Below are 23,554 nucleotides of genomic sequence, written 5' to 3'. Positions count from 1 at the left end.
CAGGAAGCTGTAAGCCACTTTCTGAACAGCGTGTCTGTAGTGCCAGCAGTCACCAAACCCGAAGGGGAAGGATGGAGAACGAAGGGATGTATACCGGCGGTGACGTGTTGGAGCGCTGAGCAGCATGCAAGAAGAGACACGCGGACATTTTAGGGTAGTCAAAAAGTGAAGACGACTGGTTTAGGAATCCGACAAAAGTCCATCTCGCTTGTTGCCCACGTATGATAATTGGCCGTTTAATTGGCATATTATTGGTATTGTAATGGACACGCAGCTGGGCATGTTTGCGCACAATGCGCAGTACCAGTGCGCCGATGGCAGCGTAGCTCGTACCTGTACAGGCTAGTTCACTTCTACGGTGCTTCCATTTTTACGTTATCTCATGAAAACGCGCAACAAGCACTGTGTCATGCGAAGCACGCCGCGGTCTTACCTCTGGGTGATGTTGGCTTTTAGGGTTAACATCGCAATCGGTATATCAAAAACAATTCCGCAGCACGAGCGACTTCGAGCTATCATGGGAAAATGATAAGTAAGCTTTTGTGCATTCGATGCGGCATTACAGAAGCAATTCAGTAAGTTCCCGCTTTTCACGATCTCTGGAAACTGTCCAAGACATGCGGAGGTCTCGGTAGAGCTTCAGATAGGCATATTTTGCGTTTAGAGTTGTCAATGTATTGAACTATTTTCAAACCCCTTCAAGTTCGATATACCCGAGATCAACTATATTTTCCTTCTTCTAACACAGCCTCGAATCAAACGAGTTCCCACTTTTTATGTGTCTAAAGTAGAAAACTAACATAGAAGTTATGTTAAAGCTCCTAAAAAAAGTTGAAATCTAATGTGCACCCTATTTTTTAGCAAGATAAGCAAGGTTCTAATACGAGTTCTATCATGGCAGCCGGTTTCCTAAAGTCAGCTTTGCGACTTATCCGTTTTATGCGGTAAAGCATACAAACGCCACAAAAGCAGATTTTGGCACAATTTTGGTGACAAAAAAAAACACACAACGCGCACATTTTTTTAAATTTTTTTTTTTCGTGGATCTCGTGCTTTAAAAAAACTTTACTTTCGACTGTGCATTGTGCAACAGGTTGAGAAAACAAACTTGTCTTGGCATATCAGACGCACTTGTCATTGCATGAACGACTGCTTAGGGAACACTGCAATGATGTAAAGAACGGAACGAACAGGCTTATCACTGCAAAAAAGTCGGCCTGCACGCTGAAATTTTATAAATGGGCTGTTCCTTCCTGGAATCGCAATTGATGGGTAAGGCTTATTATCAAGGCAAGTGAGGCATAGTATAAATAGATGTGTCACTGTGGCGAAAAAGAAGTTTGCTTTTTAGATGCCAGATTAGCATAATGTGCATGTTCAGTTGTCCCATTTCTGTGCATGTACTATATTTGATGACGGGGGGGTTTACAAATATACATCAGTTGAACGTCTGCTGTGTGTGTCTCGTCCTTCTGTTCTTTGTCAGTGTTTGTTATAGGCTAACTACAACGAAACGTCACCTACATTGGTTGTAAATGAGTAGTAGCATGTGCTATTCAAGCATCTTGGCAAAACTGCGGGGCAATTAATTGTTTGATTTTTCTGGTTGACAACATTTCGACTTGCACCCTAAGCAGACGATGTATGCATGCAGTGGTTGGTAGATGTGGTGCACGTCCCGGTACACCTACTCTGAGATTTTCAGTGTGCCGTGGGTGCTGCCCAGTTTTGAAGGTCAAGCCAGGTAACTACAATGGTTCTCAGCGTCTCGAATTTCTTGTCATTTCTGTAAAGCGATAATGGCAGCATTACTTTTTGGTTGTTTTGGTGTCAGAAATTATTTTTCTGAGCTTCTTGAAATGCACCCGTTGATATTTTAAATGCATACCGTGTGCACTTGTGTAAGGGCCACACATTCTTTCTAGAATCTCGGCTCGGTGCAGCCCTTACACGACTCAGGCCGGCCCACAAAAGGCTCGTACCATTTCCGTAACTGTAGCAGAGGGTAAGAGAGGCACAAATGACATGTTATAAACCTTTTTATTATCACTAAATTTCACTTTCGTCGCTCTCGGAAGAACTCACCTCGCCGGCGTCCTCTGAGAGACAATCATCCTCGGTTGCTTCCATGCAGTTAGAAATTCCCGTCACCTTAAGCTTTTCACAATGGTGTCAATTGACACTACATGCCACACACACTCAAAATCCACGCACACGCTTGTTGCAGTGACGCCCTCTGCAGTAAACGACTTCAGAACACAGCCAAGACAATGCACCACACAAATAAATGGTGCGGTCGCACCGGCCTAAGCGACGTCGATGGAAAAGCAGCTAGTGTCATCTGGTGGCAACGGTACTAATTTCGTTTTCCAGCAAGACATTTTGAACTTTTATTCAAAATTTCGCGCTCCAAAGGGGGGGGTGAGGCCCTTACATGAGTATGTACGGTAATGTTTAATGGAGGTTGCATTATATGTACACAATCTTAAGCTAGGCTTTCTATGTGGTCCAAAATTTAGTTGCAGTTGGCCTTTAAACACATCATATGTTCCCTATATGTTCAAAGAAGCTTAAGAAGGTAAAGACTGTGGAACGAAACTTGGTAGGTGTAGCATTAAGAGACAGGAAGACGGTGTGAATTAGGTAGCAAACTGGTGCAGCCAATACTCTGGTTGACATTAAGAGAAAAAAAAATGGCACTGGACAGGCCACGTAGGGCACATAATCTGCGGTCAAATAGTTACATAATGGGTACCAAGGGAAGGGAAGCGTAGCCGAGAATGGTAGAGAATTAGATGATGTGATGAAATTGGGAAGTTCATAAGCATAAGATAGAACCAGCTGGTGTGAGCCCACGGTAATTAGAGATCGCTGGGAGAGGCCTTCCTTCGTCCTGCAGTAGACGAAAATAGGCTGACGATGATGATGATTAAGTTTATTATGCTGGACAAACTAGCTGCGTTGATGCACTTGTCTAGGGGGTTTGCCCCTGGTCTAACCATTCCTGTCCTTACCGTTCCCATCCTGCTCGGCTACCTTGGTGCAGCCGCCAACTGGGGTAGCCTCCAGCATGCAGGGCCAGGAGGAGCGTCGCATCAAGCTGCAGGAGACGCTGCGCAATGTCGGGCTACTCTTCAGAAAGCTTCACCGAGTGCACGGCATCTGCAGCGACCTGAGTGCAGCTGTGGCCAGCAGCCAGTACACACCCATCGAGGTCGGTGCCACTGTTTTCATGAGAAGCACAGCATTTCCTACAAGAATCGCTAGAGAGAGCTCTAGTGCTGCGATGGTCAGTTACTGTGGGAATGATGGGTAGTGCAGCCTTTGTCAAAAGTATATGGGCTATTCTGCGTATTCATCGTGTTTGTCGTTCGGCTGTGTGGTGCAGTATCTGTGGCGCTCCTGACACTTCAGACCGCTGGATTGCGAGTACGAGAGCCCTTTTCATTTTCCAAGGCGTTGGAACTGTTCGCATACCATAGGAACTCCCATAGGCAGCATGTAGTCAGCCTGGCAGCTGCAGGTAACGTGGCCTGTATATTTTCGGCGAAGAATGTACATCGATTGGTACTTGTGGCTTCAAATATTCCTGGGGTGTAACTTATTACGCTTTAGCTTTGCAAGTTTCCAAGCAATCGTTCATTGTTTTTTTTTCTTAACCTGTGGAAGCATTGAGTTTCTGTGCATGTCCATAATAATTGTGAATTGTTGCATTTATAATGTAATATTTTGCTGAAAAAGGTTAATCTACAAAGTCACCCATTTGAAGCCGTGAGGGTGAAGTTAGCACCAGTTTTAAAATAAGCGCAGCCAATCTTTTGGTAAGAGTGAACTGTCCTTCCACTTATTTTTTAACAAAAATGCATTTTATGCATTGAAGTGTAAAAACTGCAACAGTGCATTTTTTTATGCAATTTGGAAACGCGCGTATACCTTAAAATTTCAGAACAGGTGTCATTCTCGGAATTAATTTCAAGTGCCTTGTAAGCTCACCAGCTACAATTCTTAATTGCAATATGTGCCATTGTGCAAATCAATGCACTACCCACCATTCCCTTACTGACTGAACTGCCATAGTTGCGGTTCTCAAAAAATAGCACAAGAATTCTTGCTAATAATTATTGTAGGAAAGTATATGATCAGAAGGGCTTTGTGCCAGCTGCCTACTGTTATAAGTTTGCTGGGCTAGGTGTCAGAACATTGATCACAGTTATGTAGAAATTTAATTTGATGAGCGGCCTTGCCTACAGCTCACTATGTCATATACATGACATCTTTCGCACAACGGAATGCAGAAAAGAAATGCATTTGTCAAGCAAGTAGTAGTACAGAGGATAAGCCAAAATGCAATGACAAAGCTGACCGTGAATAATATGACTACAAAATCACACAAGAATACAGGCAAACTTTCATGTGAAGTCGGAGAAAAAGATCACGGTTCAGAAACGGAATCGTACGTATGTCAATGACTGAGCACCATAGTACCAGGGTACAGCGATTCCTTCACATGTGAAGCAGATGGCACTTGTAATGCATGCCTGTAATGGAGTGGCTGTGTAGTTCTATGCTTGAGCTTGCAAGTCCTCTTTAGTTGCTCTTCTGTTGGGTGACCATTGCTGTCCTTTTTTCTTCAAGCAGCGCACGAATGCTTTAAGTGTTCGTTTTGTTTACAGGTATCTAGTTTATCCCGCCTTTGTTACTCTTCTTGTAGTATGCAGTGAGATGCAGCGCATTTCGACTGCTGTGTGGCACTGGGACAGGGAGAGTTAAAATAATGTCTTTCATTTACTTAGCGAGGTTTCTTTTTAATTACATTGGGCAACAAAGGTAAAGAGGCAAGTGGCATTCTTTGTTACAGAATACTTGAAAAAAAAAATAGTCGAATCCTGATAATTCGACCTGAAAGGGGCTGGAAAATTTGTTCGAATTAACAGAAGTTTGAATTAAAAAGAGGACTTATTCTTGAAGTATTCATGCACCATAGCACGATGCGAGTCATGAAATATCGTGGCGTGCAAGCACACAGCAGAGTGAGGACCACGAAACTGCCCCGCCGGCCAACGCTGGCTGCCCGATAATGGCAAAAAACGAAACTTCAGGGAGTGGGCTAAACTGGCGATGGAGCACGCACGTGGAGACCATCAAAGGTGAGGGAGGATTGCGGGATGGAAGGGGTTTTGCCCTCGGCAACTCCTCCGCTTTGGTGGCTCCCCTCGCCCTCTCTCTCAACTCTCTCGTAGCTCCCTTACCTTCGACTGTATCCGTGCGCGCCCACCGACATGCCAGCGCCAGCTTAGCCCGCTCCCTGAAGTTCCGTTTTCTGTCGTTATCGGGAAGCGAACGTTGGCCGGCGGGGGCAGTTTAGTTTGCTGGACTGGGCCTCCGCCGCTGCTTCCCTCTGCGCCGCAGCGTTCAAGGTCAACACATAACCAGATAATAGAGGAAGCAGAAAGGAGAAGGGCTCACTGCCATGTTGTCTGCGTGGCTGAGACATAGGCACGTACGCGTCTGTTCCGGCGCGACGCGGAAACAATGACCTTGCCATTTGAGAGACCGTGCCTCATAATCAGATTGTGGTTTTGGCACGTAAAACCCCATAATTTATATATAAATATAAGCAGCAGGAGCTCGATGTGGGCGAGTTGGTGTAAGCGCCCATCCGTTGTACCTGTCTTCTTTTTGTCCTTGTCTCTTTTGCGCTGTTTTTTCTTCAAGTATATAAATCGAGTGAGTGGGAAGGGTGTTTGAGCACAGTGATAGAACAACATGCCATAAACTCGTGTACTATCATTGCAGAGTGCACAGGGGTAATATTGTAGACCACAATCCGGCATCCACCTTTCGACAAATTTGGTTGCACACGGTGCACGTCATCTTTCTGACACTTCAGGACCTCTATGTAGAAAGTTGGATTGACGGCTTGATGTTCAGGTACAAACTCGTTATGAACAATTCCATGGCAGTTAAAAAAGGCGATCACATGACTGCAAGTTTTGCTTCATTTCCAAATTTTCAGTCAAAGACTAGTGAGTGGACAAGTTTCTCAAAGCAGGTGCCTCCGTCATCACTCATTCGGCGGTCACTGAGCAGGAGAGAATGCACATGATCAATGTTGCATCTTCGCTCAAGATGAAGGGGTGTCTTGATCTTGCATCGTCCTTGTGGTCTTCACAGCTTTCCGAAAAACCGTTGGCCCACTTGAACAGAGTTCTTTTGGCATCCTTCCCATGGGCCTATTGCAACGTTTGATGAACTTCTGCGCCATTCTTGCCCAGTTTCACAAGAAATTTGATATTTATCCTTTGTTCCATCTGTGTGTTGATACCCATTTATACAAAGACTAAAAATGGGTTGCTCAAATAGTGCACGCTTAAAATTCTATTTTGTCAAACAGTAGTCCCGCTTCTAAGAGGTCAGCTGCATCCTTGCGAGTGGAGAGAACAAGAAAGTGGCGCTCCTGCACCCTTTCCCAATTTCTTTCCTGACTCACTGCAATCACTTTTGAGGCAGACCTCGTATTAGTATACGTTCTTAGTCTGGGCATGCGAATATTTGAAAATTCAAATATTATCGAATATTATATTTTATTACTTCTATTCGATTCGAAAAATATATTTGAAAATGTTTGAATATTCGGTTGCATACGAATATTCGTATCAAATCGAATATATTGCTGGCAGAGTGGGAAGAAACATCGTTTTTAGCATTTCTTTCTATCTAATCTAAAAATATTGGGGCAATTTTGTGCGGAATTTTGTGATGATTTCGTGCTGGTTAGCGAAATTTCACCTGTAAAGCACACTTAGCCACTAAACATATAAATTATGCAGAAAGCGAGCCTCTCAGGAGCAAGGGGCAGGGATTTGCAGACAGCAAGGGTGCACTTTTTTTTTTCCTTCTCAGCTCCACCCCCAATTCTCAGCTCATTGCTTGACATGAAATGCGACAAGTAATGACTGGCACAGGGTCAAATGCCTCTGAAATTACAGCCATTTGAACAAACAAGGCACAGGCTGGCGAGGACAGCTACTAGGGGGAATTACTAAATTTTCCAAGTTAACATGAACCAAATACACAATGTTTTAGTGTAACGGCTTGCTAGTCTACTTTTTTAACATTGGCAATGCAGTGGCAATGTTCCGATATAACAAATTAACCGAACTTGCTAATAAATGCATGTGGATATCATTATTCAATATTCTATGATTTGATATTCAAAGCTAAGTATTTGATTCGTATTAGAAAATTTTGATGTCTGCACACCCCTAGTTCTTATATTATCTAAACTTTCCCTTTTGTTTCAAGACAGGTTATTGGTTTCTTGATGAACCTAGTCAGTCATCAATTTATTGTATGCTAGTGATTAGGCTTATGTGTCCTCTAATTTCTATTAGCATACTGTTTTCAGAACATTACAATTAAAAAATTAAGAACCTGCTTAGGATGTTCAACATAGTCACTCATTGCATGTGTGTTGCTGCTCAATTTCCCAATGCATTGTTGCCATCATTGCATGTTGTTGCATCCTTTTTAAAGAGGCAACTTAAGCGGCATTCATAGAGTTCCAAAAAGCATACCAGCATCAGCATTCTCTTTTTTTTTTCTTCACAACCCATAGCCCGACGTGACACTTCAGAGCCTGGTGCCCATGGTGGACGACCCCAAGCCCAGCGAGGAGAAAAAGCCTTCGGAGGCAACGCGTGCACTCCTCGAGGAGAGGGCACGTCTCACTGAGGTGGGTTGTACACCTTGCCTACAGTTTTCACTGCACAGTGAACTGCTGCGCAGTCACAATTGAGGCTTCAGTCACAAGCACCAGAGCTATATTTAAAGCAACTAAAATACCATATGTACTCACGTGATGAACACACTCGCATAATAAGTGCACCCCAAACATTGCTCTCGAAAATTAGGATTTTTGTTTTCCCCCTCATAATAATCGCACCCGCAACTTTGGTCCCATGCAGTTCTGTGATGAACGGCCGTATTTCCGGTTTTTCGGGCAGGCTAGAACATTTTGCTCTTGCACACGTGTTTAGAGCATGCGCACTTAAGGGGGGAGGAGGGGATGAAAAATAACTTTTTTGTTTCTTGGCAGAAAGGGCTGAAATTTGGCACACACGCTGTACATTGCAATAGAGGGACAAATCCAAAATTTCATTAAGATATCTTCATTAGTTTTTGTTTTATAAGAATTTACAAAAGTTTACAAGTTCCTTGCTCGTGGAAAGCGTGGCACAGTAACGAAACATGGTACGGAACTGGGAATACTTTGTATGTTTGCCCAGATGCCTAATCTATATCAAGACAGTGTTAGATTTTTTTTTTAGTGCCCTTATAATTTTTTACTCAACATGACATGCATGTAACTTGTGTTTGACTGCATAGAGCCATGCAGTAATTGTGAAGTAATTAAATAATGGAAAAATAAATGAACATTTCAAGACTGTCTTGATGTGCAGCACAGTTCATGGATCACAGCAAAACAAACTGGATCAAAATCGGTCCAGCCATTGTTGTGCTATGCTTTCCACGAGCGAGGTGACCGACCAAAAAAACACTATTGAGAAAACGAGCTGCAAAGTTTTGCAAGCAGTGCAGGTTTATTAGAACGCATCAGGGCGGTAATTTTTGGCATCAGTGCTGTCAAGCATCTTCTTGCACCTTTGCCTCTTCATTTGGTGGGCTTTGAAAATTTAATAGCCTGGCTAGTACATCAAATTGAACTTCCGTTCAGTTGCGGACATCGCGCGAAGGGAGTCGCGCACGCTGCATGCTCGCGATTCTGCCGTCACCGCTGACGCGAAACGCGGCTCGAGGCGCGTCTGAATGGTGCGCCGTTCGGGCGACTATTTGTCCGGTGAATTTTCGGTTATTACACTGTAGCTCGTCGACGGTTGGGGCTCGCTCAGAGGCGGCGTCTTCATGTCGCACGATGCATCAAACTAAGTACACCGTCTTCGCCGGCGATGGTGACCTTCGACCCGCGTCGATACGATCTCGGCTGATTCGTGTGGCCGTACACCGAGGCGCGGGAGCTTCCGTTGGCGCGTCTTCCGTCGACTGCGTTATCGGTACCGATGGCACAGGGCGATTGTCGGTTTCGCTGCTTGAGTCACACGGTGCAAGATAGCGCGGCACGTAATCCACGGTGCAAGGTAGCGCGGCACGTTCAGTCGGGTGCTCCTCCGCTAATCGCCGTACTTTTCTCGCCGTAGGAGGCTTGCGCTTCCGTATTCCGAAGACGTGCTTCGTCCAAACTTTCTTCTCCAACAAGCGACGATCCTTAACTAAACTGGGCGCTCTCAGAAATCCGAATTCTGCGTGTCAAGTGAAGACGCTGGCATGGTTTGCGAAGCGAACTGCGGTAGCCATCTTGCCCGCTGCCACAGCAGTAACCAATGGGAAGACGCCATTCAGCACGGCAGCCAATCGCAGGCCCGCTTTCATCGGAGGGCCCGTGTGACTACCTCTAGCAGACCCGCGATTCTTTTGTGTTTGTGCGTTTGTTACAAGATGGCGAAGACTGACGAATTGAGAAGCGGAACGGTGAAACTTTGAGCTTTCGAACGATACCAAGATGGCGGCGCTCGGTGGCGGGAAATACGAGATATGGCTCCGTGAACTGCGGTGATTTTGCGCGATTTAAAGCTGTTTTTTCGCCCTGCGCACTGACAAATTAATTTTTTTCGGGCACTTTTAGTGCGTTTCCAGCCAAATCATTTTGATACAGCGTAGATTAGGCGTTGCAGATACCGAAATGCGGGGTTTCCAAAAACCGATTTTTCTCGTGATTTTCGCGATCTGATCCCCGCGTCCCCCCTTAATCTTGATGCCCATCGCGGTGGCAGTGCAGCTAAAGTAGAGGCTATGGTTTTGATTGATGATGGAGTAGCTGACGGCAAAACCGTGACGTAGGAACACTGGGGGGGGGGGGACAAGCATGCAGTATGAATAGGCTGAGTGTTATCGCGGTTGCTCTTTCAATCAGGTCCCGAGCAACCGCGATAACGCAATGCTCCGCCTGTTCTTACCATATGTGCTGCCCCCCGTGTGGGCAGTGCTGACACGTAGCGACAGGCCTGACCAACGGCCTTATGGGCACGGCGGATTTCCTTCCTCCATGCTGACGGTCATCAAGATCAAATGAGCCTGTTCTGGAGTAAAATATTCTACTGTGTAGACTGCTTATAACATAAGTCGTGACTATCCGCACGATAAGTGGTACTGCACTACAGTCGAATCCCCCTACAATGAATGCCACTACAACGAAATTTCCACCACAGCGAAGATTTTACGATTCCCTGTCACCTGCCCATAGAAAGTATTACAAAAGAAGTCTCTCCATAACAAAGGCGTTTTATTCGGTATTTCCGCTTCAACGAACTTTTAGAGAATGAGCTGGGACTGAATTGAAGTTGGAACTGCCGAGTAGTCAAATTAGAAGGCCCTTCCGAAGCTGCGATGATCGAGTGTCCACTTGAACGAGGGTTTCGCAAACGAAATGAAGTTCAAAGTACCGATTTATGCCACTACAATTCATAGCCACGTGTGGTCATTACGCACCTGCGCGAGACTGCATGGGAGTTTCGCCCGTAAGGCGAAGCATTCATTGTGATAGCAGATTAGTTACGAACTAAGGATCATAGTTTTATCGGCCGTATAAACTTTCAAACAGTTGCTTACGAACTAAATTACCAAGCCCGGTGTCACATGCGCACAGGTAAACATGAAAACATCTCGCTCGATGACCGCGGAAGCTCGGTGTCAACACGCTAAAGTGAGAAGGCGCGGCAATAGCAGCGAGCGAACCTCCGTGCCGTCTCTCACTTCGACACGAACTAAACGTCGAAAGCTGACCGGAACTAGTTGCACTTTGTCTGCATAGCAGATCACTTTGAAGGTGAGGGCCACCCGGGCGTGCACTTTGTGCACAGCGCAGATTGCTTTCAAGATAAAGCGGCCACGCTGCAGCCGCTGTTGTCAACATTGTCAACGTCTGGGGAAAATGACAGCCCGCTAGACACACTGACTCTGGCGACTGCTTTGAAAATAATGGATCCTTTTTATCTCATCTTAGACGTTATCAGAGCCCACGAAAATGACATTGTGATGGCTCTTTCAACGAACTGTAAGACTCGCGTAACGGCTTTGCTTGCCGTGAAGCGTAAGAAATCCAGGCTGACCGACTTCTGGAAATAAAACTTCCGGTAAGCGCAAGCTTGCCAAGTTTGCCGACTTTGTCATAAATATGCAATGAAATTGTGATAATTCAAACCGCTTCATTGCGACGGTGCATGTGCCGCAAAATGAGTGTTTCGCGATCGGCCAAGCACACGCGTTGAGTTAGGCATCAGCCGCAATGTACGAAAAATGCTGTAACAGTGGCGCAAAATGCATTCTCTCGTGAAGTTGACACTTTATTGATGGCCTTCAGTACGTCTCAACCTTTGCCCCCACGTCATCGCGAAGATTTCCCAAACGATGGTTTCGGTTTCGTCCGTGGCTTTGCCGTTTGGCGTACGTACATACATACTAATTTCGCGTCAACGAAGTTCCTCCACAACGAAATTTTTCGCGTGTCCTGTGAATTTCGTTGTAGCGGGACTTGACTGTATAACCAAAACAATTATTTTTAAGCCTTGCACATATGCAAAACATGTAGACCAAGCAGCCGCGCATATCTGAGAATCGAAGCGTGCATTCGTTTGGATCCATTTAAATTTACTAACGTTGAAAGGTTAATGTCCAAATCCCTGCGGTCTTCGCATGAAGCAGACAAAGTAGTAGTAATTTTTTTTTTCAATATGATGGCGACCGAAATTTCAGGCGCAGTGGTGTGTCATCCAATTTCTCGGACTGATTGACGTGTGCATGGGGTCGAAAACATGGCTACCGCGGACCAAATTGCCATCATTCGAGTGTTGCCCGGGCCCTCACTTTCGTTATCAAGGTGGTTTTTCCACTTTCCATGTGCCATACAGCCATGGCAACACATTTCGTTCACGCGGCACCAAGCCACAACTTTGTTCGCCGATGAGGCACGCTGGTTAGGCCTAGCCAGTGGGGGGTTGGGTGGCATGCCGTCATGGGAAGCTCGCCCTTGATATGTTTGTTACCGTAGATTATTACATAGAGATTATGCATGCGATCACGCTCAGGGGCTAAACTAAAAGCAACACGTACGAAGCGGAGTTCAGTTTCTCGGGCGATCAGCCGCGGCAACTACTGCAAATGCCTATGAAGTTCGTATGTGCAGACACTGGTACGAACGGTGGAAGGTCGCAAGTGCACATACAGCCTAATAACTCCAAACTAAATTTGCGGAACACTGCTTAAACTGACAGTGTCGCACACGCAATATCTGCACTTAATGATGCGCATTCTTATCGAACTGTGCAGAATGCCAAAGCTGCCTTCTCATTTCCAGCGTCTCATGCTAGTAATCAGAGATGCTTTTTCTTATTCCTTTTGCTTTGTTACAGTTTTTAAAAATGGCCACTTTTACCAGTGAAGCTGTTCTAGCTAACCGTAAAATGTAGCGCCTGCTGTCGCATAACCTCGCCGAGCTATGACGTCACTGAGTTGCCTAGCAACCACCTCGCCGAGCGGCGTGTGCCGTGCCGTGCACATGTTGCCTTGACATGGGACATTAAAGAGAAGGAAGGAGAGCATGCGCGCGGCGTGCGCAATACTCGGGAGAGGGAAAGAGAAAAGGAGAGCGAGATAGAGAGAGAAAGAAATTGTAGTAGTACCAACGATGCAGCGCACAGAGCTGCTGCCAACGCCGCCCGTGTTGCCATAAAAGGGGCTGCGCCTAGTCGTGTCAACTTTCGCTAGATATCGAGCGACTAGTCTCCAGTGTTCGGCGTCAGCAAGCAACAGCGTTTTTGGCACTGTGCAAACCTTAGTTAGCCGGCCTGCGTTTGTGACATACCAGGAACGCTGTTGCACGTAGGCGCTGACATGTCCAGTGCTAGTCACGTGAAATGTGGTGAAAGGGAAGGTACCTCCAAAATGATCGTTCAAGAATACCTTCCCTACATGCATAGTTAAGTTAAACCAAGTTAAGGCCTAGCAGCAACCAAGTTAATACAGTCGAGCCCGACTATATCGAACCCGTTTATATCGAATTATCCCGTATATCGAACATTTTCTAAACACGGTAAATTTACATTGAGAATTTATAGCAAAAGTTATTGTTACATCGAACGAAAATAGCAACGACAACCGATATATCAAACTCCATGTGCCTCAAAAGTGCCCCAGCAAGTTGGCTTTCCCTCGCGGTGGCGGGGAAAACTGCCGGCGCCACCCTAGAAAAAGTGGTTTAGACCCGGCTGTGCACGGGCGAACACCCCCCTGCAAAATATGATCCTGGCCTGCTCGCACCGCTTACAGCCAATCAGAGGCCGTCGTGCTTTCTCCGAGGCGCAGAGGCGGTACAAGTGAGCGCCATTTTTTCTTTATGCTTGTGTGCCTGCTGCTGCCTCTTTTCCTCGAGTCCTCATTCAGCATGGTCCGTGCTGGGGGTGTTGCCTGTTGGCGCTCTGTGAACTTTCTTGGCGCTCTGTCGTCATGGCTTGTGCGAAGAAGCAGAATTTGCCGTTCGCTGCGAAACTCGAAATCATAAATCGAGTCAAGCGCGGTGAGAAGAAGTCCGACGTCGCCGCCGCGTACAAGATTCCAAGGAGCACCTTGAGTACTATCCTGAAGAACAAGGCAGACATCAGGGCCAAGTCGGACAAAAGGCCAGGTGCCCGTGGCGCCCAACGTGTGTGCACTGCTGTGTACGAGGATGTCGAAGTGGCCATTTTTAAATGGTTTGTGGACGTTCGGTCGCGAAACATCCCGGTGTCCGACCCAATGATCGAGCAGAAAGCCAAGGACCTTGCCTTCTTGCTTGGCAGGAATGATTTCCAAGGCGGTTCCGGCTGGCTCCAATGGTTCAAAGAACGGCACGACATCGTTGGCAAAGCTGTTACGGGTGAAAGCAGAGCGGTGGACCTGGACAGCGTAGACAAATGGCTCGAGGAAAATTGGCGAGATATCACAGCAAGATATCAAGCCCAAGATATCTTCTATGTGGATGAAACCGCTCTATTTTGGCAAATGTTGCCAAACAAGACACTTGCATGTCGGGGCGACAAGGCTTGCGGCGGCAAGGCAAACAAAGCACGTGTGTCTGTGCTGTTGGCAGCTAATTTAGACGGATTGAAAAAGCTTCGACCTCTAGTTATCGGGAAAAGCACGGCACCGCGGTGTTTTCGAAATGCGCTGTCGCTTCCAGTTACCTACCGAGCAAACTGAAAAGCGTGGAGGAGCTCTTTCTATGCTGAGTAGATCGTGGGCAGATGTCACGAAGGAGACAATCCAGAACTGCTTTAGGCATGCCCGCTTCCGCATGCCTGGTGATGACACCCCAAATTCCGATGACAGCACTGAAGACACCGCAGGTGTTTCCGCCGTAGTTTGGAGCGAGCTAGCAGAGTTCCCGGGTGCTATCGACGGATCGACATTCGACGAGTTCGTCAGTGCGGACGATGATGTCGCCATCATGGGCCAGCTACAAGATGAAGACTACGTTGCAGACGTGCCGACCATGAGCCAGCAATAAGGAAATTGATGATGGCCCGTTGCCTACATCCTCCGAAGTGATTAGTGCACTTGCGTTGGTCCGGCGCTATTGCGTGAATGTAGAAGGTTGCGGCCTCAGCTGCTCCGACTCGTTGGACAACGTGGAGGCGTGCGTGCTGTCGCAGGCAGCAAGTCGCTGAAACAGAAAAAAATCCAGGACTACAGTAAAACCTCGGTGATACGAATCTCGCGGGGTTGCGTGAAATATTCGTATCACCCGAAATTCGTATCATCAAAACATACACAATATCAAGAAAAATGAATTTATTTTTACCAGAAAAAAATTCTAATAGTGGAATCCCATTGATACCTTCCTCGCTGCTGCGTTTTCCCGGCTGCTACGTCGCGTTTTCGCGGTCCCGACCTAAATCCCATTGACTTCCATGTATAGTCGAATTTCGGTAATTCGAACTCGCAGGGGCCCAAAAATTTGTTCGAATTAAAAGGACTTATTTTTGAAATATTCGTGCACCATAGCACGATGTACGAACGGTGCGATTAGTGAAATATTGCGGCGCGCAAGCATATATTGAGCGAGGGCCACGAAACTGCCCGCGCTGGCTTCACAATAACGGCTGAAAACGAAACTTCAGGGAGCTGGCGGCGCACGCACGGCGAAAGAGCGAGATTGTGGTTGTGAAGAGGCGACGGGCGCGCGCGCGTGCGGGGACCGTCGCAGGTGAGGGAGGAGGGCGGCAGGGAAGCGGTTTGACCTCCCCTCGCCCTTCCTCTCAACACCCTCGTAGCCCCCTCACCTTCCACTGTCTCCGTGCGCGTCCACCGCTCCAGCCGGCCCGGCACCGCTTAGCCCGCTCCCTGAAGTTTTGGTTTCTGCCGTTGAAGCGAGCGTTGGCCGAACTGGGCCTCCGCCGTTGCTTCCCTCTGCGCTGCAGCCGCAGCGTTGGCTGAGACGTCGGCACGTACACGCGTGTTCCAGCGCCACGCAGAAACGGCGACCTTGGCGTGACGCCGCGGTTGTTTTTTTACTCCGCACGGCGTTGAGGGTCTCGCCTAAGCTTTTGCTCTCTGGCGGTGTCGGAGCAATGCCGGTCGGAGGCGCCGCCACGTGATTTGGCGCGCTGCTGAAAGCATTGTCGGTGCGCGGTGTAAGTTGCAACAAGCGACCGGCACGTTGCAGATACGACGCACCCGCGCGGGTGCCGTTACTGCCGTATCCTGAAAGCGATCTGCGACGTGCGCGTAGTGCACGCCCGCGCGGACCTTATCGTCAAAATGATCTGCGATGTTGACAAAGTGAGCCTAGTGCCAGTTGCTTCGTATACGCTATGCCTTCGACATTTAGTTCGCGTTTTTTTTTTTTTTTTCGCGTTGAAGCGAGAGACAGCGCAAAGGTCAATTCGCTCACTGCTGCTGCTGCGTTTCCGTTGCTTCACCTTTCGGGCGAAACTGCGGCTTTTTTTTTCTCTCTTTTTTTTCGCAGTCCTTTGAAAAACGTATCAACGGGACGTTTTCTTGTCCAAATCGTCAACGATCGCCTTCTGAAAGGCTTATAAGTGCGCGCACGTGATCTTGGGAATGTTTTCGCACGCCACTGAATGCCTGAGCACGTTGAGTGCAGGGAGCGTTTTGACCGTCGGGGTTGCTGCGCCTCGGTCGTCGTTGCAGCAGCGATCCTCGTCTACTTTCTCGCTAAGCATCGGCTAGGCTGTGATGTGGTCCGGTCCGCTCGACGTGGGGACCAATGAGAGATTGCGCAGCCGCGTGACGTAGTCGGTTGCTTGGCGACTATGGATCCCGCCCAGATCCCGCTGTGTCGGTGGCCCCGCTGGCTCGTCCGCCGCCGCTGTTGCTCACGCGTTCGTATGATCCGTAGCGGCGCGGCAACACGTTCGGAACAGCTGATTTTTTTCGTATTGTGAGCAATGTATTTCGGCCGGGGAATGTTACGAATTCGTATCACACCGGAATTCGTACCAGCCGGGTTCGTATCACCGGGGTTTTACTGTATTTTGTTCCAAAGTAGGGCACGTAAGTAAGCCACCATATTAATAAAGTACTTTTCTTATTGGTATGTGCCTTTGCATCATCAAATCCTATAGCGGGCCTATATCGAATTATGCCCTATATCGAACTAATAAACGTTTTTTGGCGAGTTCGAGATACCCGGGTTCGACTGTATTTTTTTTGTCGGTCACCTCACTCGTGGAAAGCATAGCACAACAATGGCTGGACCGATTTTGATCCAGTTTGTTTTGCTGTGATCCATAAACTGTGCTGCACATCAAGATAGTCTTAAAATGTTCCTTTATCTTTTCATTATTTTATTATTTCACAATAACTACATGGATTTAGGCAGTGAAACAATCACATGCATGTCATGTTGAGCAAAAGATTATGAGGGCACTAATAAAAAAATCGAACACTGTCTTGATGTAGAAAAGACATTTCGGCAAACATACAAAGTACAGTCAAATCTCGTTAATACGTACTCACTTAATGTGTAATTGCGGTTTAAGCGTATTCGCAAGGATTCCCCCACCCAGCCCCCATTGAACCTCATGTATTGGCTGACCGCTTAAGCCGTAGTCGCTTATTGCCCACGAAATGGTTAGTGCATACTATTTTCCTTTCTTGTTCTACACGCACAGGCACAAAATCGGTAAAATCTCATGTGCGCAGACGTTCGCCAGCGATAGTGAACTTAAAACATGGCCACCGTGGCGTATTCCCTGCTCATACAGCTGTTGCCGATTGCTGCACACGAAAGCATGGCCTTCGAGATTAGCTCCCGGTAATGCGAAGAAGCCGCCGGTAGGGGGTGTGAATTCGTTGTCGCCGTCGAATCCAATTCAAGTAGTAACCGCGCAGAAGCACATGTTATTGCGACGCGCATTTCTGCTGTCACTGTGGACGTCGATTTGAGGTTCCATATAAAGTCCATACATGGCAACATCGTCGCCACGGGCCGTACACTTTATGTGCGAGCGAAAGCTTGCGAGGGTCAGCCGACTCAATCTCGCGCCCGCGAGGAAGAGGTGGGGCAGAGACGCGCTGCTTCTGTCGTGTGCTAGGCACGGCGGTGGAGGCGAGAAAGGGAGAGGTTTACTTCGGCGGCGGACGTGCAAGCACCGTATCATGGCCGTATCTTGAAAGCGATCTGCGACGTGGAACAAGTGGGTGCCCGCGCGGGCGTCATCTTCAAAGGGATCTGCAGACAAAGTGCGACTAGTGCCGGTAGCTTCATATGCACTGTGCTTTCGACGTCTAGTTCACATTGGAGAGAGACGGCACGCTCGCTGTTGCTGTCGCGCCTCCTTACTCAGCGTTCTGACAGCGAGTTTCTGCGGTCATCAAGCAAGATGTGTTTATGTTTACCTGTGCACGCGTTACACCGTGCTTGTTAATTTAGTAAGTAGGGCCTCAGGAACAAACTGGCTTGCGGCGTTATCAAGTTCGAAGATGCAATTGTTGTGGCAAGGCCACCACGGCGGCAAGTGAAGATCACCAGTTTTTTGCTGCCTACCGGCAAATGAAGCCTGTCTGAGTGCATGTGTTTGAGAGCATAGTGACGTAGTTTTTTTCCAGCCGGTAAGTAGCCTCTAAACTGGCATTGGCGGTTAATTTGTACATCATTTGGTGCATATCTAAATGTCGTTCCCGCCTGACTACGTATTCACGAGGTATGACTGTATTCCCAGTTCCCTACCATGTTTCGTTACTGTGCCAGGCTTTCCACAAGCAAGGAACTTATAAATTCTTATAAAACAAAAACTAATGAAGATATCTTAATGAAATTTTAGATTGTCTCTTTATTGCAATGTGCAGTGTGTGTGCCAAATTTCATCCCTTTTGGCCAAGAAACAAAAAAGTTATTTCTCATCCCCTCCTCCCCCCTTAATCAGGGGTGTTCCTAAGTTGCAGGGCTTTCTCTGGGGTAAAACCTAGTGTGTGTGAAAGAAGCAGCAAATGTTGCTACCTGAATAGCGTTACAAGCATCTGCTAGCATACTGACTGGCAAAAAGAGAGCCACTTTATGTCTGCCCATTGTTGAAGCAGAGAAGTGTTTAGTCATAAAGGCGGTTCACCGCCATGTTCTGGATAATTTCTTGGTTCATAACTTGCAGGACACTAGTGTTCAGCAGTGCCTGCGTTGTTGCATTCTTTGTCCTTTTTTCAGCACTTTCTGCTTTCAAATCTGTGAGCTATTAAACAGCTGCTGCTATACGTGCCTGTTTGTTTGTGCCGGATGGGCTGTGATTTTACTCCTTTGAACATGTAAACGATTACCGCTGCAAATTTTTTACATTTTTACCGTATGTGTTATGACCAGGGCAGGGTTCTCCTCACGGTGGGGGGCAGTGTAAATGCCGCCCACCGTTCCGGTTAACCGCCCAATGCTCCGACTGAACGCCTATGCCCTTTAACTATGCGTAAGGGGCATCGCTGCGCACCCGTACACAGACAGAATTTGCCTATACATTCAGCAAATAAAAGTGTGTCAATGAGTAAGCATTTCTTTATTGTCTCTTCATAATCTGGATGATCCAATATTTGGTTAATTTGAGATGTTTTTTTTTTCGGTCATCAGAAGTTGAAATGAACGTGGTTTTACTGTAACATCACACTAGTGCTTGCTCGTCCTTTCAGTTTTGTGTATCAGGTGGCCTAATAACGCATCATGCCATCGCAGTGGTGGTCTCCGTTCTTTGAGGCAGGGACCTGTAGGAAGCCTCCGTGAGGGCAGTGCCACCGTAAAGGCACTTCCACTCTTCTTGTATTGCTTGCTACAGTTGTTCAGATGATGCCAAACTGATTGGTTCGAATGGTTGACCTTTATACGGCCCTAAATATGTTCTATAATGCTCGTGTCAGCATCGTTTGCATACCATTCAAGTCGCATTACCCCTTGCGCATTCAAAAGGCATCTTTCATTGCGCGGATAGCAAGCAAGTCTTGTTTGACAAAATACCATGTTTACTCGCATAATGAACGTACTTTTTTTCCCGAAAAATGTACGCAAGGTTGGGGGTTCATGATGCAGGGTAATATTTTGAGCGATGTTTTTTCACAGCCACCTCTAAAAAAATCGCAGTTTCGCCCAAAAGGTGAATCATCGATTGCGATAGCAAACACGTAGACATCTATACGGAGTGAGTATAGTAGTTTTTTGGGCCATATAAACTTGCAAACATTCGCCAACTATGTAGATTAACGAGAATGGTTCAGCGCGCACAGGCAAACATGAACACATCACACTCGATGACCGTAGGCACTCTCTGTCAAAACGCTGGCGTCTACAAGTGTGGTAGCAACCACGAACGAAGTGACTTTTGTGCCGTGTGTCGCTTCAGCGCAAAGTGAGCGGCAAGAATGGAGCACGCACAAAGGTATAAGCCGCTGCTGCACCTAGACTCGGCACCCGACACAGATCGCTTTCTAAATAGGGTCGTGCAATGTGCACTTGCTGCGCCGCGCCCCCTCCCTCCCCTCCCCCTTCCGCCATGCGCGCGACAGACTAAGGTGCGTTTCCTCCCCGCTTTCCTCTCTCGAACACGGGAGGTTGAGCTGCAATCGTCGGCGCTGATGGCAGAAATGCACCTGGAGTGTCCATATGATTGCTATGGAAATAAAAGTTGGACACGCGCGGTACAGTTCGGCGTCCAATATGACGTCCCACTGGACGCCATATCTGACGCTGAATTGTACTGTGTCTCTCCTACTTCACAGCAGCAAGTTCAGGGTGCCTTCATTATGCGAGGAAAAGAAAAAAAAACGCACTTCTTGATTGGAAAAGTGGGGGGTGCGTTCATTATGCAAGTAAATACCGTATTAATTCGAATCTAGGCCGATAGTTTTTTTCAAATAATCACATACGAAACTCTAGGGTCGGCTTAGATTCGAGGATTTCAAAAAATTCGCCAGTTTTTAACTGAAACTGATAAATATGGTGCATAGTTAGCGCCATCTAGAAAAGTCAGTATCGCAGCCGCTGCTAGCCGCGCCAGTAGCCAGCTGAAGTACACGAGCGACGTCGCCATTTTGATCTGCGTCGTATCGGTAGTATCGGTATTGTGCAGCATCGGCGCGCGGTGTGGCGTTATCGTAATGGCACCAAATGGGCGATGCCACTATAGTGCCGCTTTCTAAACGAATACTGTATTTACTCGAATCTAACGCGCACTTTCAACACGACCCTAATTCTGCGTCGGCATTTCAAAATGGCCGCCTCGCACGCGTGTCGTGCCTAGCTACCGTAGCATGCGGAAGCTTCCTCCGTGTGCTGCAGTACACGTGCTTAGGCAATAGTCTACCGTCTGTCTTCACGTTCTCAGCGTCTGCTCTATCTATCAGCATGAAGTACCGAGTTCATCATGATGCCGCATTTAAAAGGAAAGTGATCATCTGTGCGGAGACGGACGGAAATCGGGCCGCATCACGGGCGTTCGGAGAATCCAAAACTTGCGAGCGGGACTGGCGCAAACAGAAGGAGAGGATTTTCGCCAGCAAAGCAATGCGGAACGATTTCAGTGGACCGAAGCAGGACGTAATCTGCGACGATCCACTCCGGCGATACGATCAGGCTTGGCCCTATCTTAAAAGCAATCTGCGACTGGTAAAGTCCGCCGCGCGCCGTGTTTTCGCCGCGTTGAAGCCAGAGGCATGCTAGCACGAAGGCGCGCTTCGTCTCCAGCGTTTTGACAGTTCCGCGGTCAACGAGCGAGGTGTGTTCATGTTTGCTTGAGCGCGCGTGACACCGTGCTTGTTAATAGCGGTCTACTAATTTGCTACCGCATTCGATGCATCGCCTTTCGGGCGAAACTGCGACTTTTTTTATTCATCGCAACATCAGTGCATGGGGAGGAAATCTATTTTTCCAATTTTTTCCTCACGGAAAACGGGTGCGTGTTACAATCGAGGAAGCGTGAGAATCGAGTAAATACGGTAGTTGAGCTAGCCGTAGAGGCATCGTCAAACGTTCAAGCCGGGCGGAACTTCGGCATCGGTCTGTCGTTGGAGTGGTCCACGGGAGATGGTTTTTGCGTGCGCCGCAACGTGCGCTCCTTCCAAAAATGCAGCATCTCTAATGCGCTGGGTGGTACTGAATATAGCGCACTGTTTGAAGATGTCAGCACTAAGGAAGATAGCGCCGAGGCTAGCAGCGATGGTGACAGAATGAGCTCGGCATGTTCAAATTTAATAAATGCTGTTTCATTTTGCGAATGCTGTCCTCGCTTTTTCGTTCGGCCTACGTTCGAGGTAAGTTTTTTTTTCGGACTTCGAACTTTTGGGGAGTCGGCTTAGAATCGGAGTCGGCCTAGATTCGAGTAAATACGGTACGTTAGTACCCATTCAGTCCGTCTAATGCATACGTAATGAAATCATGCTCTATCAATAAGAAATTGGCAGCACTGGTAAATACCATTAATTCTTACTGGTGGGCCTAGGCCGTCGTGTAGCACTCCTCTTGTGCAACACACCGTTTCTGTGACAGATAACTAAGGGACAGATAATGGCTTGGTGTATTTTTGGCAGAACTACAGCAGATTGCTAGTCAGTGCGATACATAACTGCCTTGCTGTCATCAGTGGCCGTTTTCTAGAAACACAAGCGTAGTGGGAGTGCCAACAGTTTGCGGAACAGCGAGACTATTTGCCACTCACTTCTTTGTTAGAACGAGGAGATAACCGGCGGTATATTAGAGTAACGGAAAATATGCCAATGGAACAGACATGCAGTGATGAGTAGCAGCACATTAAGTGGAATGGTGAAATTGCAAAATTTGCAGGCATAGTGTGGATTTTAGGGGCGTGCTGTTCAATACTGTTTAGGGCGTCCTGTTCGATTTGGTTTTCGAATCAAAGTCACTATTCGTAAATGCAAATATTTTTCGTATACCTTTTGAATATTTCAAAATGCCAACTGCACCCAATTAAGCATTATATTAGAGCAAAAGTACAGTCAATTTTCACCCCCGTGGGCATAGTGTAACATAAAACCTGAGAACTTGCATAGTGGAACAGGCTAAGTTGATTAGGTAGCCATATTTTACAGGCTATAAAGTGATCATTTGCACTCTCTCAAGAGCCCTGTGCATGTAAAGAAGCAACTTGTTTGCTCCTGATGCTCTATTTGTGCTTTTAATAAACAAAGCTTCGTACATACTATGTAACGACACGAACTAGTCAACATTAAGATGCTATGATGCATCGTTTTATATAATTGTGATAAGGGTGGTTCATTATTTGAAAACAATTCAATATTAGATTCGGTTCACTTCTGGCACTATTAAATTCCTATTTGATTCGGTCTCAGAAATCACTAATCGCACACCCATAGTGAATTTGCTTGATGCAGGACAGGGATAATCTGAAACTTTAGGGACACATGCTTATCCTTCAAGTCACATAAAGTAAGCTGATAAGGAAATATAGTACTTTGGCTTGTTCATTGTTGCAGTAAAATGCTGACTTGCACAGCACAGCCCTCTGATTGTGCGTCTCTTGAAATCTTCACATTTTGCAGCAAGTGGTGCTCAAGAACCGTCAGCTGAAAGAGGTCATCGACGCTCTTCGTAACATCATCTGGGAGATCAACACCATGCTGGCCATGCGTAAAAGGTGAGCTCTTGTACCTCGTGAAAGCGATACAAATTATTTATCCATTCCAACTAGAAAATCTAAGAGACCTTGGTGGGGCGTAATATGAGGGCGTAATTGCAGTAATATGAGGCAGTGCAGTAAGATGCTACAAGTTTCAACACCTGCTTTGGCTGTGCTCTGAAACCCGGATGTTAAGAAAGGCGGGACCTAAGCTAGGAGCACCCCTACAGCTGTTGGGGAATTGACAATAAATTTGCAGAGACATTGCTGCATTTCGTGGTCAATGCAGAGTAGAGATGGGCACAGGCCGCAGTCTTGCACCTCGGCCCAGCCAGGGCAGCACCTCCTAGACAGCT

General features: G+C 47.1%; 2 protein-coding genes across 3 annotated transcripts in view; both read left to right on the top strand.

Moving 5' to 3' along the window:
• LOC119450786 (mediator of RNA polymerase II transcription subunit 30) overlaps nucleotides 1-23,554 on the top strand; it is a 164,350-nt gene that overhangs the window by 124,956 nt on the left and 15,840 nt on the right. For both annotated transcript variants that reach the window (XM_049666236.1, XM_037714287.2), the window contains exons 3-5: nucleotides 3,047-3,214; nucleotides 7,619-7,735; nucleotides 23,122-23,216. In XM_049666236.1, coding sequence (XP_049522193.1) covers nucleotides 3,047-3,214; nucleotides 7,619-7,735; nucleotides 23,122-23,216 — 380 coding nt within the window. The remainder of the gene's footprint in view (nucleotides 1-3,046; nucleotides 3,215-7,618; nucleotides 7,736-23,121; nucleotides 23,217-23,554) is intronic.
• Nucleotides 13,511-14,748, top strand: LOC125944852 (tigger transposable element-derived protein 6-like). The gene has a single exon (XM_049666237.1). It carries the CDS (start codon nucleotides 13,579-13,581, stop codon nucleotides 14,308-14,310), a length of 732 nt encoding a protein of 243 aa, XP_049522194.1. The 5' UTR covers nucleotides 13,511-13,578; the 3' UTR covers nucleotides 14,311-14,748.

Source organism: Dermacentor silvarum, chromosome 4, assembly GCF_013339745.2.
Source record: "Dermacentor silvarum isolate Dsil-2018 chromosome 4, BIME_Dsil_1.4, whole genome shotgun sequence".
In the NCBI taxonomy this organism is placed as follows: domain Eukaryota; kingdom Metazoa; phylum Arthropoda; class Arachnida; order Ixodida; family Ixodidae; genus Dermacentor; species Dermacentor silvarum.
This window is presented reverse-complemented; position numbering and strand designations above follow the sequence as displayed.

Excerpts from the sequence above, each read along its gene's own strand:
- LOC125944852 (XM_049666237.1), top strand. The coding sequence starts at position 13,579 with ATGGCTTGTGCGAAGAAGCAGAATTTGCCGTTCGCTGCGAAACTCGAA.